The sequence below is a fragment of the Corvus cornix genome, chromosome 6 (genome assembly GCF_000738735.6).
Source record: "Corvus cornix cornix isolate S_Up_H32 chromosome 6, ASM73873v5, whole genome shotgun sequence".
NCBI classification, from domain to species: domain Eukaryota; kingdom Metazoa; phylum Chordata; class Aves; order Passeriformes; family Corvidae; genus Corvus; species Corvus cornix.
In genome coordinates this window covers 12788632-12803711 of record NC_046336.1, presented here as the reverse complement: position 1 = coordinate 12803711, position 15080 = coordinate 12788632, and the positions used below count along the sequence as shown (strand labels likewise).

The following is a 15080-nucleotide window of genomic DNA, read 5'->3' as shown; positions in this document are numbered from 1 at the left end:
GAGAGCTGTTAACAGAGACACCTCTGTGCCCCGAGCTCTGGCAGAAGGTGCTGGGGCTGCTGGTTTGGGAAAGACCCCAGGGAACAAACGGCTGTTGCTCTGCACAGGGAGGAAACACACCTGAAATGGTCCTGTGCAAAGTAACAGCCCATCTAGAAGCCAGCCAAGAGGGGACAGGAGGCTCTTGAGGGCACTTATCACAGAATATTCTGAGTTGGAAGGGACCCACTCAGGATCATTGGGTCCAACTCTTGGCCTGCACAAGACAGCCTGAAGAATTACACATCCTCAATGTGCCTGAGAGTGTTTTCCAAATGCTTCTTGAGCTCAGGCAGGCTTGGTGGTGTGATCACCTCTTTGGGGAGCCCGTTCCAGTGCCCGACCCGAACCTTTTTCTAATATCCAATCTCAACCTCCCCTGCCACAACTTCAGGCCATTTCCTCGAGTCCTGTCACTGGTGGCAAGAGAGAAGAGATCAGTGCCTGCCCCTCCAGTTCCCCTTGCGAGGAAGCTGTATACAACGATGAGGACGGTACCTAGTGCCAGCTGTGACCCAGATGTGCACTGGTTCCAGGGCAATGAATCTTTTTATAGACTGGCACCCTGAGCAGTGCCGGCCGCGTAAGGATGCTGGTGGCCCTACGGCCGATGCAGTGGCCAGACGGGACATCCCAAGCCCGGCCTCCTCGGAGGCAGCGGCGGAGATCGGTGTCGGGCCCCACCGCGGGCCGTGTCCCCTTTACGGCGGCGCGGCCGCGGGGCGGGGCGGGGGCGGTGCCGGTGACGCGCGGGGCGGTCCCGCGGGCGGGGCGGGGCCGCTCCCGCCGCAGCGCAGCGGCAGCTCCGAGGCGGCGGCGGCGGCAGCGCCCGGCGAGACCCACCGGCACCGGCGCCTCCGCTCCGCCCCCCCACCCCGGCCGGCTCCCGAGCGGGGCGGGGCGCGCCCGTCCGCACCCCTTTCCCCGGTTGATCGATCCCGGCGGCCGCCGCCCCCATGGCCGCCCCGCCCGCCCCCCGCCGCCGCCCCGGCCCCCCGCGCCGGGGTTGAGCCCGAGGCGCCGCCCCCCCTTCCCCTCCCCGCTGCGGGGATCCGCGCCCCCACCCGCCTCGCTCCTCGTTCCCCCCCCCCCCCGGCCGCGGCCGCCTCCCCGGGGGCGGCGGGAGGAAGCCGGGGCGTGGGGCTCCGGCGCCCAGGGCGACCCCAAGATGGCTGGAGGCGGCGGGGGCGGGCGCGGGGGGCTGTGCTGAGCGGCCCCGCCGGGACGGGACGGGACGGCTCGGCTCGGGCTCGCCTGGCCCCGCAGCCCCTCCTCAGAGCCTCGCCAGGCAGGCGGAGGAGGTGGCTCCCGGGAGCGGGGTTGTTCTGGTGACTTTATTTATAATTTCTTTTTTTTTAAATACCCTTTTCCCTTTTTTTTTTTTTTTAATTTTATTTTTAACGCGCTCCCGGTCTCCGTTCTCAGCCGGGCAGCTCAAGATGGCTGAGAGCTGACTCGGCTCTCCCGGAACCGCTCGCTCCGGCCGGCTCCTCCCGGCTGCCCGCCGCCGCCTCGCCCCTTCCCGGCGGGGCCGCGCCGGGGAACGCAGCGCTCCGCCGCCGGCTCGGGCAGCGTCCCTGCGCCCCAAATCATTGTTACCGTCGGGGGCTTGCGACCCCCGGGCCGGCCATGAGAGCGGGCTAGGACGGACCCCTCCGGGCACCTTTTTCCCCCCAGCCCTGGTGGGAAGTGGGAGCAGGTTGTTTTGGGGTCCGCGGGGCTCAGTTCCCCCCGTGGCAAAGCCCGTCCCCTCTCCCATCTCCCTCCGGGAGCGTTGGAGGAGCTGGGCGGGCTGTGCTGGGCTGGGGTTTGCTCTGAATGACCGAGCTCTCCCATTCAAGACCTCGCAATCTCGAAGCAGGCGAGAGGGCTTTTTTTTCTTCTCTTTTCCCCCCCCCCCCCGGTCTTGTCTTTTTTTCCCTCTTCCTTTTTTTGCGTGCTGCTCCTCCGATTTAGAAGCAAATCTCGGGGGCCGCAGAGAGAATTCGTTTTTCCGCCATCGTCATCGTCGCTATTATTATTTTTTTTTTAATCTTCCTCCTTTTCCCGTTTTGGATCTTAACCCTTTGATCTGTTTCCTTTAAAAGACTCTGATTCCCAACTCCCATCAGGGGGAGAGGGAGGAGAAATACAGGGAAGGAAAAAAAAAGCCCGAACGAGTCGGTGCCCTCAGCTGTTGGCCAGGTTTGGTGGGGGACAAAAGTCCCTTTAAAATATTGAATGTCAGTTGCAAACCTAAGAAAAGAAAAATCTGATCCGGAGCGCTAAATTTAGGAGCTTTATATGGAACTTGGACTCTGCTGCTGGATTTTGTATGGATTTTTTTCAGCCTTCGGTAAGTTTCAGTTCACCTTCTTGGGTAAAAAGGAGCAAATGGCTTTTAGGGGTGGTTAGGACTTTGGGCTGTAAGTCCAACAGGATCGTGTTGGGGTTTTATTAACCGTTTGTGTTGTTTTTTTAACAAAGCGATGGGGACATTGCGTTTTCTTGCCGGATATTCCTAGAGTGCTGCTCTGTGGTTTATTTTATCCCCGATTTTAAAATCTGCTGCGGTTTATTATTTATGGCGCGTGCTGCGGGGAGGGGGGAGCCTGTCCGTTCACCCTCAGCCTTCCCCTTCCAGGGAGGACAGACCCTGGCGTCCGCCCCTAGACCGCACTGAGCGACCAAAGCGGCTGGGGGGAAGTGTCGCCAGAGCTGCCGGCAGAGATGGCCGAGAATTGGAAGAACTGCTTCGAAGAGGAGCTCATCTGCCCCATTTGCCTGCACGTCTTTGTGGAGCCGGTCCAGCTGCCCTGCAAGCACAACTTCTGCCGGGGCTGCATCGGGGAGGCGTGGGCCAAGGAGTCGGGCTTGGTGCGGTGCCCGGAGTGCAACCAGGCCTACAACCAGAAGCCCAACCTGGAGAAGAACCTGAAGCTCACCAACATCGTGGAGAAGTTCAACTCCCTCAACCTGGAGAAGCCCTCCTCAGTCCTGCACTGCGTCTTCTGTCGCCGGGGCCCGCCACTGCCTGCCCAGAAGATCTGTTTGAGGTGTGAGGCTCCGTGCTGCCAGTCCCACGTCCAGACCCACCTGCAGCAGCCCTCCACGGCCCGGGGGCATCTCCTGGTGGAGGCAGAGGACGTGCGGGCCTGGAGCTGCCCCCAGCACAACGCCTACCGCCTGTACCACTGCGAAGCCGAGCAGGTGGCCGTCTGCCAGTTCTGCTGCTACTACAGCGGGGCCCACCAGGGACACTCGGTCTGCGACGTGGAGATCCGCCGCAATGAGATCCGGGTGAGTCCCACCATCCTGGACACCCGGGTTTGCCCAGCCCAGGGACCACCCGGCTGCCCTCTCCCCTGCCGTGTCTGTTCCCCTGTGTTTTTGTAGGACCTACACAAAATCCATCCTGGCGCTGCTCCTCCTCCTGCCTGGGGTCCCCCCGTGGCAGACATGTTGGGTGGCCTCCCAGCCAAGCAGTGACGGAGCCTCTGGGTGGCAGGGGGGCCCCCCAGGGAAGGGGTCTGCGCTGGGAGGCCTTCGTAGCTGTTGAGCTGTGGGACCTACGGCCCCTTGGGTTTGCGGTCTGCAGGGAAGGGTTGAGGTCTTGGGCCAGGATTGTTTGGAGGGTCTGTTCTCCCGGGTTTGTGCTGGGCTATACAGCTGTTCAGAGGAAGGCAGAAGAGTTGCCTGCATCCGAGGTCAAGTCACCCCAAAACTGGGCTTCCTGGGAGGACAAAGTGGCTGCAGAAGTGGACCCTGTCCATTGTAAGGCCTGTGAATGTCAAACTGCCTGCTCTTCCCACTGCCTCCCACGGGGGCCAGTGGCCACCATCCTCTTCCCCCCGGCAATGGAAGAGCTTCGTGTCAGAGACCCATGACGTCTCACTGGTGGGGATTCAGGCTTGGGGTTTGGCCAAACAGTGTGGTTTTTATTAGGGGACACAGGGCTGCCCCTCTCCCTGGAGCAAGATGGGCTGTAATGCTGGATTCGAGGGAAAGCGGGTCTGTATTTTGCTCTTGGCGAGGCCATCTGGCAGGAGCTTTCACCCCTGGCTCCCCACCCTCCAGTTCCTGGCGGGCATTTACCAGCCCTGCGGGCAGCCCTGCCATGACCCTTCTACCACCTTCCCCCTTTTCAGGGCTGCCCCTCCGCTCCCCCTCCGACCCTTCGAAAGAGGCTCGGCGCTTGTCTGCCGAATAAATATTTAACAATGAATTGAATGGTGATTACTGTAAAATGGGGATGATTTCCTGTGTATTTTAATGTTGCCAAAATGAGTCACCATTTAGCAATAAAAAAAAAAAAAAGAAGTCATAAATAAAAATTGCAGTATAATTACTTTCCAATTGGATAGCCAGGCCTGGGAGTGGGGCGGGGGGGTGGGGGAGCAGGCAGCTCTGTGTAGAGAGAAGCCAGCCTGAGCTCACAGGAAGGTTATTTTCCTCTCCAGGTTTTTTGGGGGAAAACCAGGGACCTCCATGGAGGTTCCAGCAGCTCCGCCACACACGCTGGAAGGGGAAAGACCCAGTCAGTCTTTTGGAGAAGCGCTTTTCTGCTTCTATTTATAGGGAGTCATTTTGGTTTCCCTCTGCCAGGGTGGGGAGCCACCTCGGGAGGGCTGTGCAGGGCTGGGATGGGGCTCACATGTGCATCTCCCAGGACCCTTAGCCAGGGACCAAAACTATTTTTCCAGGTCCTTTTCCAGGACACTTTGATCTCATTTATTCCCGCTCTTGCTGCGTGTTTTTTTGTTGTTGCTGCTGTTGTTATGGCTGGATGTTCGCTGCTTCTTGCGGATGCATGCTGCTAATGACCTGACAGAAAGCTGCCACCGGCTAGGCTGGATTTTGGCCCTGGCTTGAAATTTTAGGATATGTGGCCAGACACCAAAAGTGTTAGACGGCTGTATTGTAGAGCCACGGAATTATTTTGTGACCTTGGCCAAATCCCTCGATACCTCCATCACTGCGTTATCTTAATTTCCTTTCTCTATGATGATAAGCTTGTCTCTTCCCGCTGGGCGCGTGGCTCGGTTGGGTGCTCGGAGTCTGGGTCAATGAAGGACAGCACCAAGCTGGATCCAAAGGATCCCCCCTATAGTTGAAGCAGTTCTTCCAGGAAGCAGCTGGGGTAGGGATGAGCTCCTGGGAAAAGTGCCCAGCAGGTTGCCAGCCTTTGCTCCATGGCGGTGGCCAGATCTCCGGCTGAAAGCTGCCCCTTGCCAGCCGGCAAGGAAGGTGGCCTCGTCGGCTCCCGAATTAGGGTGCATGAGCTCAGCTGGTGACGGCTTCCTGCCTGCGGGAGCCGGGCCCGGGATTCCTGGCTGCTTGCTCACCCTGCAGCAGCGGTGAGCCGCACTTGGAGCATCCCGGGAAGGATGGGCTGGGACTGGGGGGGCAGATGAGTAACGCTGGGCTTGGGAGGTCCGGGGGAGGCCCCATTGTGAGAGGTTTGTTCCGTGTGTGGCTTGGGTTCGGAAAGCCGTTAATTGAGAAATGAGTCAAAGTTGGGAGGATTGGAGCCCTGACCTTGGTGCGGGGGACTCGCGAATGGGGGGGTTGCAACATCGACCCGCTGTGGGGTGGGTGGCCCCCATGGCCTGGAGGAGGGACCGGAGCCTGCAAACACACTCCCCATAAACTCTGCTTTTTTAGCATTTATTCCTCTGGCTGTTCTGCCAGCCTCCCTCGAAGGGCACCTTACCCTGGTTACAGACTGGTTTGAAGGGGAAAAGGGGCTCAAAACTCCTTGGGGACAGCACCAGCGCTTTGTCAGCTGAGCTGGCAGTTGGGGCAGAAGTGCTCTGGCTGGGTGAAGGAGGCTGGAGGCGGGTGTCTGCCTGAGGAAAGGGGGTGTCTGTGCAGGGTTTGCCTGAAGCAGAGCACGCACCTGGTGGGTTTGGGGGAAGGACCCCGCTCAGTGTTGGGTGCTGCACAAACCCGCAGAGCCCTGGCTCGGAATTAGTTGAACTCCACGGTGCAACCGTAATACAAACAGTAAATAAAATATGTGGTTAATCTTTCTTTCGTGGGCGTATAAAGCGCTTACCTCCCCTTCCCCCCGTGAGATGTTTTCTCCTTTGTTTCCTGTTTTTGTAGCGCTTAAAGAGGAGAGGGGGGAAAGAAAACCCAACAAGGCACCCTCTTTTCTTTTTTTTTCTTTTTTTTTCTTTTTTTTTTTTGCTTCTTGTCATTTTGTTTGTGTCAAGGTCTCAAAATGAAACATTTTTTCTTCCATCTTTGCCTTTGCTGCCCCAGCCACATGCCTTCTGCCTGCATTGGGGAACCTGCTTCTAAGGCTGAAAAAGAAAGTTGCTCCAGTGCAAAGTTGATGTGTTGCTTTTTATTTTTTCTCCATCCAAAAAGGGGAAAATTACATTTCTGGGATTGGAGTATGGGTCAGAAGTCAGCAGTCAGAGAAAGAGACTCACTTGCAGGGTATTATTACCATGTTTGCCCTGTCTTTGTGCGGGACATGGTTGATTGAGGCCAGGTACATCTGAGCTTGCTCAGGGGTTTCCCAGCTGCTTGTCCTCAGCTGGAGGTGCCACCAGTGGAAAGGGTCTTGGGTAGAGAGCCTCTCCTCCTGCTTCTGTTTTTTTTGGGGGGAAGGAGATAGATTTCCCCCTGACCTAGCTTCCTAGAAATCCCTTCATATTCTGAAGATCTCTGGTGGCTTTACATTAAGAGGGAGAAAATGCGTTGTGGTGCTGAGACCTGCAGGAAAACATTGGGAACCCTCGTGCAGGTATGTAGGAACAGCATCCAGCACTGTCCATGGAGCAGGGCATGTTCAGCAAATCCAGGGTGACAGGGACTGGGCTGCTGAGTCCATCTTCAACTCCCTGGGTTTGGGCTTTCTTTCTTGGCAGCATCCCACATAAGGCCAACTTACATGCTTTATAATGAGAAAGAGGAAAGGTGAGCACTTGGTAGGAGCACTGGAAGAGAAGGATCTCAAGTCTGTACCAGAAACTGGTTCTTTGCCAGCTTTGGCCACCACCAAGTCCCATGTTGCATCCCCATGCTTCCATCTGTGCCAGAGATGTTTTGCTGGGACCAAGGGAGCCCCACTGGTGGGGAAGCTTGGGATCAGCTTCATTGCCAGGCTTCTGGCGTGAGCTGCTCTAGGTTATTTTACTCTGAAACAGGTTTGGTAACTTGTGATGGACTGGATTTTTACAGGCTTACTTATTTTCCAGATGACTTGTTTATGAGGAGCACGGCACGCAGCTCACTGCAGGCATTGTGAGTGCAAGTGCCCAACTGCTTGAGTGCTAATTTAGCTCTCGTGGCTGTAGGTGGTGTGGCTGGTGCCTGGCAGGCATTTGCTGTGGCACTCTTTGAGCATATCTGGTCCCCAGACAACTTTTGCAGCAGGTCCTATGAAGCAGGAGTTGTGCAGCTTCTCCCTGCGACCCCCATCTGAACTTCCACCAGCACCCCAGAGCTGAACTGCCAGCCCAGCCCACGGGTTAGGTCAGCCTAATCCAGGTTTCTCCCTCCTTGGTTTTGCTTATGCCCTAGTTCCTGCCCAGGGGCCTCAGGAATATGGCACTATGCTCGTAAATGTGACTGATCATTGTGCCCTGGGATGCTGTCAATTGGTGAAGCTGCCATGATGAGCACTGACTTCTTGGGCCTTGGGCAGTGGCAGAAATCCCAGCACCCACCTAGCCTGGCTTCCTAGCTCTGTGCCACTCACCACATCAATCTGTCAGGCTTTGCTGTGCTGTATTGTCAGGGGCAGCAGATTTCAGTTCAACCTGCAGCAGCCCAAGCTGCCCTAGAGAGGTCTGGGGGGGCTGAGCCACCCTGCTGTAAACCCCTCTGGGTTTGCTGGCCAAGCAGCAGTGGGTATCTTGGCAGTCCCAGATCTTTGGCTGAACTGGAGCAGTCTCCTGCCTCCACAGGGTTTGGATTAAGGGCTTTTCCCCGCTGCTTTCCTGCGAAGCTTGAGCATTTTCCTTGCCCTTAGCACGTCAGGTTGCCAGTGGTTGTTTGATCCAGACCTGCAGCTGCAAGTCTTCTATGTGGAGTCAATCCGAGAAGTGACAGCAGAGATGGAGAATGCTGGGAGGCAGCCTGGTGGATTGGGTGGGAGGAAGGAGGCTTGTGTGGAGGGGACAGCCATGGTAAAGGAGTAGGACAGGGGCTGTAGTGGAGAATGCTCTTTTCCCACAGGGGACAATGCGGTGTGGATGGGAGCTGTCGGAGAGTGAGGTGGAAAGAGGAGAGGTAAGGAAAGGTTCATCTGAGGACCTTGAGCTGCTTTGCAAGGAATAGCAACAAAATGTAGCCCAGGCTTACCCCTCTGCAGTTGGCTGTACTTTGCAGGTGGGCATCTCTAGGCACAGCCTTGCACACCAGACTGCCCTGGCCTAGAGCTTTCCACCTTGAAGCCCTCCTTCAGCAGTGACTTTGAATGAGCCCCTGAGACAGAGGTGTTGTGGTCTGGTCTCTGAACTAGGAGGTCCAAGCCCAGCTTTGGCTGGTGATGAGGGCATAATGAATTTAGCCCAGACCCTTGTTTAATCTAAATCTATCGTGTGATGCTTATGTGAGCATCATGTGTCTGCTGGTATGGAGGTGTGCAGCGTGCTGCTCTCCTCAAGCCCATGAGCATGATGGAGAGGGGGAAGTAGAAGAGACATGAACTGCAGTGGGACACCCTGGACTTCTCTCCACCCCTCAGCCTCGTGCCTCACACGTGGGAGTCTGGGTGAGCCCTTCAAGGAATGCACAAGTCCCAGGACTGTCCTTGCATTCTTCTCCCCTCCCCTTGCTCCAACAAAGCACCGTTCTCAGGGTCTCCCACGTGCCCATCTGGGCCTGGTCCTGCCAGAGGGGCATCCACAGACTCTCTGCTGCTTTGGTCTTTGCCTCTGGAGCCAAGGAGTTGCCTCTGTCCTCATCTGAGCAGGGGGAGCAGAAGAGGGGCTTGCGAAGGGGGTGGGAGGAGAAGGCAGATTTCTATGTCTCACAAAGGGCACAAGCGATCAGATTCGTGCAACTGCCCAAGAATAAAGAGGCTCTTACAGTGCTGGCTGCCCTGACCTCTCTCCTCTCTGCTCCAGAGGACAGCGTGTGACCACACAGGGATTTCTTAGCTGTACTTGGGAGGCAGGCAGCGGGTTTTCTATCCCCAGATCTGTCTGCAGCTTGCCTTGCAGCATATTGGCCTATTTTTTTGCTCGTTACCTATCTGTTTACTGAAAATCTTGGTACATGGTGATAATTTCTTCTTTTCTTCTCTTTAATTTCATGTAATTGTTTTGGGCTTTTTTTTTTTTCAATCTGACACTGAAATGGGGCTGAGAGCAGCAGTGCTTCCAGAGCAGGGACAAAAGTAACCAGGAAACACAGGGCAAGAGAGGAGGGATCGACACCGAAACAATGAAATAGCCAAGCAAGGAAAGACTGAATGCTCAATAGCACAAGCCTTTGCAGAAATGCCTGGCTAGTGCAGCATTTTATAATCAGCTTCTGTGCAGGGCTGGCCTGCAACAGTAGTGTGATGGGGGAGGAATGCTTTGAATTAGCTGGATGCCAGAATTAATTCTGTCAGAATTCAAATGTACATGTATGTACGGATTTATAAATAAACACTTGGAGCTGGATTCTGCTTTGCCACGCAGGCTCCGGGGCAGAATCTGGTCTGGCCTGGCTTTTTCGCTCTTAAAAAAAATAAAATGCTATGGATCTGGGCTAGGTTCTGGTGACTTTGTCAACTTCCTACATTTATCAACAGCCTGTAGGCTGAGGAGATGCTGGTTGGGTTGAAGTAAGGAGGATGGCACAGAGGACTCAAAGCTGCTGAGCTTGCTTGCAGTGGTAGCCAATTTCCTGCAATGAACCTCCGTTTGCTGGAAGAGAAGGTGAGGCAAATGCTGGGGGACCAGTGGGGAGATGTGAAATGTGCAGGACTGGGGATGTCCTGCCCTTCCCTTTCCTCCATGGAAGGACAGAGGCAGCCACCCCTCCTTTCCCTGGGAGAGCTACATCCAGCATGCTTGGGAATGGGAGGAAGAGATGTCTGGTCCCAAATATGGAGGGAGGGATGGTTATTGACAGGCATGAGACTCTGGATGCACGCAAAAGTTTTTACATATGTCCCCCAGATGAACTCGGGGAAGAGGTTCCCAGTCCTGGATCCTTTCTGATAAGGACAGCTTCAGCCTGTTCTCACCAGGGCATCGTGGTTGTCCCTCTTCTGTCTTGTGATTCTCTTGTGATGGTAACATGAGCAGAAGTTCCCAGCTCAGTGCAGTGCCCTGCACTCTGCATTGGTGTCGGCACACTCCAAGCACACTCCACGTCATCAGTTTGCTGGGATGATGTACCAGAACTGTTAAAAAAAAAATTAATTAATTTAATTTCTCTGTTTCTTCTCTTCCCCCTACCTGTCCTTTTGCAGTTTCTTGCTGTGTGGATGCTTTGGTGGGGGGGGCTGTCTCTGGAGTGGGCTGGGAAGAGCCGAGCTGTGGATGGCTCCAGATGAGGCAGTTGGCAGGGAGTGACGTTCCGGATGGCTGTGTCTCTCTGAAATATGAGTAAACATTGTCAGAGCAGCCGACTGTATGATCTGGGGCTTGGGGAGGGCTGATCTGCCTTTTTTTCCCTCCACCCATCTCTCCCTGTTCAGGATCCCCCATTTGCTCAGCATCACCCAGTTCTCCTCTCCCTGCCTGGGTGACCTAGAAGCTTCATCCTAGAGCTGTAGCTTTGGAGAAAGGGAAGGAAAATCCCCCATGTCCTAATGGAGGCAGTGTTTTCCCTTGCCATACGACAGCTTAATCCAAACCCTCATTTGAGCCAGTTATTGTGTGCCTTTAAAACCCCATCCCCTGGAAACTAGTCTCCCACCCCCTTCCCTCCCAGTCAATCCTGGTCGGTGGAGCTGAGCTCCAGGGTTTGGTGCTGGGCCACACGCAGACACAGATCGATCACGCTGGGGGTGGGTTGGTATTTCTGTGGCAATGGTTTTTATTGCTGGTTGCGGCTGTTGGGTTGTTGGTAAGTCGGGGGGGTTGGCGTGCACTGTAATGGGCTTGTGCGTGTGGCAAGGGGAGAGAGAGGGTAATGTGATTGCATCCTTCTGCTCATTATCCTCTTGCTAGCAGGGGGGGCCGCGTCCCTCTCCCCATCCAAATCCGTGTGGAGCTGCTGCCTCTGCGGTGGGAGCAGGTTTTTTTCCCTGCAGGTGAACTCCTCTGCGCTCAGACAAAGGGCTGGGGGTGCCGGTGCCTCCCTTTGTTCTTTTCCTGTCCTGGTGCACCCGCCTCTGACGGCAAAAAGCCCCTTGAAGCGTGCCTCTCAAATGGATGGAGCGGAATAAATGTGCTGCGAGGTCTCTGTCCCCCTCACAGACCCTTTGGGGACAGTGCGGGGGGGTGCTGCACTCCCCCTTCCCTCTGGTATTATGCTAGCCCCTTAGTGATGGGGGTGGCCAGATCCAGGAGGGAATTACTGCAGCTCTCCTGCCACAGCTGCACTGTTGTGGCTCGGTGGCTGAGGCCTGCGAGCTCTGTTTTGGTCAGAGGTAGTTTGGTCGTAGCAGGTGGGACAGAGCCCGCCCCCTTCAAGGGAATGTGAGTACATTTGGGGGCTATTTTCCTGCCTCTGCCTGCTGGCATCCTGCACAGCAGGGCATCCGGGCAGAGGGGCAGAGAACTAGAAACAGTGCCTGGTGTGAAGACCACCCCTTGCCAAACGCATCTCCTGAGCATGTGAGCCCAGCAGGTAAAACCAAGGCCTGTCCTCCAGCTAAGGAATTTGTAGCTTTCTACTTAAAACAGGGGAGGAGAAGATCATTTTAATCTCTGCAACAGCCTTAAGTCTGGGTGGGGAAGTCAAGGTATTACCCTAAATTAGAGGTAAGCAGAGGTGGGGGGACCTGGTAGGAGTCAGGAAGTCCATGGCAGTGTGGGGGAGCAGTCCTGGAGACTGGAGCTTTCTTTGCTGATGGTGGTGCCTTGCAGAACCTGGACCCTGCTAGCTGCGCCCATCCAGACTCTTCCTCCCCTGGTCCTCCCCAGGGCTGGCTCCTGGCTCCTGCAACAATCTATAAGTGCACATGGTATTAATCTCCATTTACCAAAGTGCTTTTCAGCAATATGATAAACGATAACAAGGTGAAGAACAAAAACTGAACCTTCCTCTCTCAATGTATTAAAACTGCCCACGGGAGCCTTCCTCAGGAAATGCCCCTCCTTCCCAAAACACAAGGCCTGGCTTTGCAGGAGAGAGAGACTGGAGGCATCTGAAAAGACAGCCTTCGTGTACACGCTGCATCCAGTAGCTGTTGACAAAGACATTTGAGGAAAACCTTGTGCTTCCCAAACAGTGGAGGCTGGGAGTGTCTGTCAGTTTGGATGTAGGTATCCAGGGGAAAGGGAATCTGTCAGCCCATCTCTTCTGGACCTGGTGAAGGGAGCAGGCATTAACGTTTTGAAGGTCAAGCACAAGTCATGAGCTGGCCCTGTGGCAGCTGTGCTGGCTGGCAAGTAAGGGGAAGCCACCACAGAACCACGATAGCTAGCTGGTTTTTCTGTGGGTGCAATCTCACTAGGGAATGAGGAGCTGTCGTTGTTGGTCCTTTCTGCTCTAGAAAATGGCAGTGGGTCACAGCTAGAAATGGCTTCTCTGGTTGTACACTGACTGCTGGCGCTGCTCCCCCAGTCCCTGTGCAGTTCTCAGCACGTCCCATAATATCTGTGTCTCTGCTGCATCCTCTTTGAAAGAGGATAATGAAACTGAAAGGGGGAAGCAGGGCACACTAGAGGCACCTTGGACTGCTAAACTTGAGAAAGCACTGCTGGTCTGCCAGAGACCTGAGGAGCTGGATTTTTGAGTCAGAAAATGAAATGCCAGGTAGGCAGAGAGTGAAAGACACCTTATGTGAGGATGGAAACTGAGCCTTAAATATGGCTCACATGAATCAGCAGGACCGGAGTTGAGCAGAGCAGTTCCCCTGGCTCCCTGGGAGGATGGAGCTGACTGGGGTCTGAGCTGTCGAGCTCTGATCGCCAAGTCAAACCTGGAAGATAAATGATACTTCAGAGGCCTGAGATCAATAATGTCAAAGGCTGGTCCGTAATCGGGCGAGATTAAAAACCAATGGCAGGCCTTCTCCTAGGAGCAGAAGTCAGCACGTTGAAGGAGAGCAGCAGGGTTTGCTCCTTTACAGTTATTCCCTGGTGGTGCCCACATCCAAAATCCACCTTCCCTGGCTGCCCCCTGCAACATCAGTGATTTCCCTTTTCAATCAACATCGACCACATCCCACAGGTCCCCTATAGCCGAGCCCTCTTCATTGGTCCCTGTGCAGCTGGTCCAGAGTGCTCCTGTCCTTGAGAGAGAGGCTGAGTTGGAGACAAAGGCAATGCAGTCTGGTGCTGGCCACCAGCCACTTTCGCTGCCTGGGGGTGAGCTGGGACTGCAAGAGGTAGAGGAGGAGAGGAGATGCTGAAGCAGGAGTTATGTCGATCCTGTGGGTACCATGATATGCCATGTTTTGCGAAGATGCTTGGCTTTGGGAAGCATACCGGAGAGAGGAGTTTGGGAATGAGGGCTGCAGGTTACTCTTGACAGTTATTTTTATCTGTATTTATCAATTAATGGGTACCATGAGTATTTATCCACCCATGAGCAGGAGACAGGTGGGGTGCATGCTCGTGCCCATTTTTGGGGTGCTGATGTTGGATCTTCTCATAGAAGTGGTTTTTCTCCTGGTTGGGTGCTAAGCCGGAAGCTGTGTCCCCTGGTTGGCAACAGCCACAGCCTGCCTGGTGTGGACAAGATGGAACTCATTTATTTGCAGGAGCAAATTAAAATAAACTTGAGTCCCTTCTTTTCAGTGCATTCTTAAACGGGTGCACAGGGTGCAGGGCAGGGCCATGCTGTGGCTGCTGCGAAGGGCACTGGGATATACGATGTTGCCTCTCTTTCCCAGGTGCAAGGGCAATTGAAGTAGAAGGAGCCATGTTGTCTCCTGCTGCTGCCCCTTTGCACACACAAGGAGCTGTAGATGCCATTTGCCTTTGCCCCGGGCTCCTCTTCCCCTTCCTCCCCACTCCCCCACCCCTTCCCTGCCAGGAAGCCTGGCCTTTGTGTGAAGTGATGTCTCCTGACATCAGCCGGGCGCATGATTTCCTCCGCAGCGGGGAGGGTGAGCGGGTGAGGAGAGGGGTGCCACGTTCCCCAGGGGGTGACGTATGGACTGGCCTTGCTGGAGCACAGGGTGACAGCACTCCTGGAGTGGCTGCATGCCCATCTGGGATGCGGTAGGGAGGTGGTTGTCCCCAGCTGGCAAGGTGATTCAGCGGAGCTTTGCCTGCTTGCACTATTCTGCCTGAAAACACCACGCCAGTGTGCTGCCTTTTGCTTCCTACGACTCTGATTGCTTCAGTGGAATCTTTATGGGACCCCTCGAGGGATGCAGTGTTGGGCTTTATGTAGCTGAAGTTTGGCCAGTGCTGGATGCAGGGTCTTGCTCGAGGGTTGCCATCGCAGTGCCATGGAGCAGAGGTGGAGGGGCTCAACACCAAGGCAGGAGCAGGGCTGATGTCTCCTGCTGGCCAGGGCTGCACCAGAGCTCTGGGAGCATCCTGCTGTCCATGCAGAAATGTTGCTTCAGAAAGGGTGGGTTGCAGGTCAGCTGCGAGGGGATTTGTGGGTTGCGGGCTCTTGGCTTCTCCTGGGAAAGGGGCTAGTGCAACACATGGGAATTGGCCAAGTGCCTGCCAACAAGAAGCCATGGCTGGCACCTTGCCAGGAGCTTGGGGGCCTTGCATCACTTTAATTTGAGATGTGTTTACTGGAGGATGGCATTTTGCAGCTGGCTGGCTGGAAACTACAGGTCCCAGCATGCTCCCTCACGTGTCACCCAGAAGGAGCGTGGTACCACGGGGATCGTAGTCTCAGTGCTTGCCACTCTGGGGTTTTGCTTTTACGTGGAAGGGCTCTGATTCAGCATTGCTGGGCAGAGCCAGGCTGCAAGACATGGGGACTGGTCTTTGCCTCCTGCTTTCCTATCCTTCTGCCACCCACTT

At 55.3% G+C, this 15080-nt stretch overlaps 1 protein-coding gene across 1 annotated transcript in view; it reads left to right on the top strand.

Moving 5' to 3' along the window:
- The first annotated feature begins 1182 nt into the window (after positions 1 to 1182).
- The window catches only part of TRIM8 (tripartite motif containing 8), a 30496-nt gene continuing 16598 nt past the window's right edge, over positions 1183 to 15080 (top strand). Inside the window, exons 1-2 of the mRNA XM_010412942.2 lie at positions 1183 to 2374; positions 2663 to 3318. Of these exons, the coding sequence (XP_010411244.2) occupies positions 2749 to 3318 (570 nt within the window). The 5' untranslated portion in view covers positions 1183 to 2374; positions 2663 to 2748. The remainder of the gene's footprint in view (positions 2375 to 2662; positions 3319 to 15080) is intronic.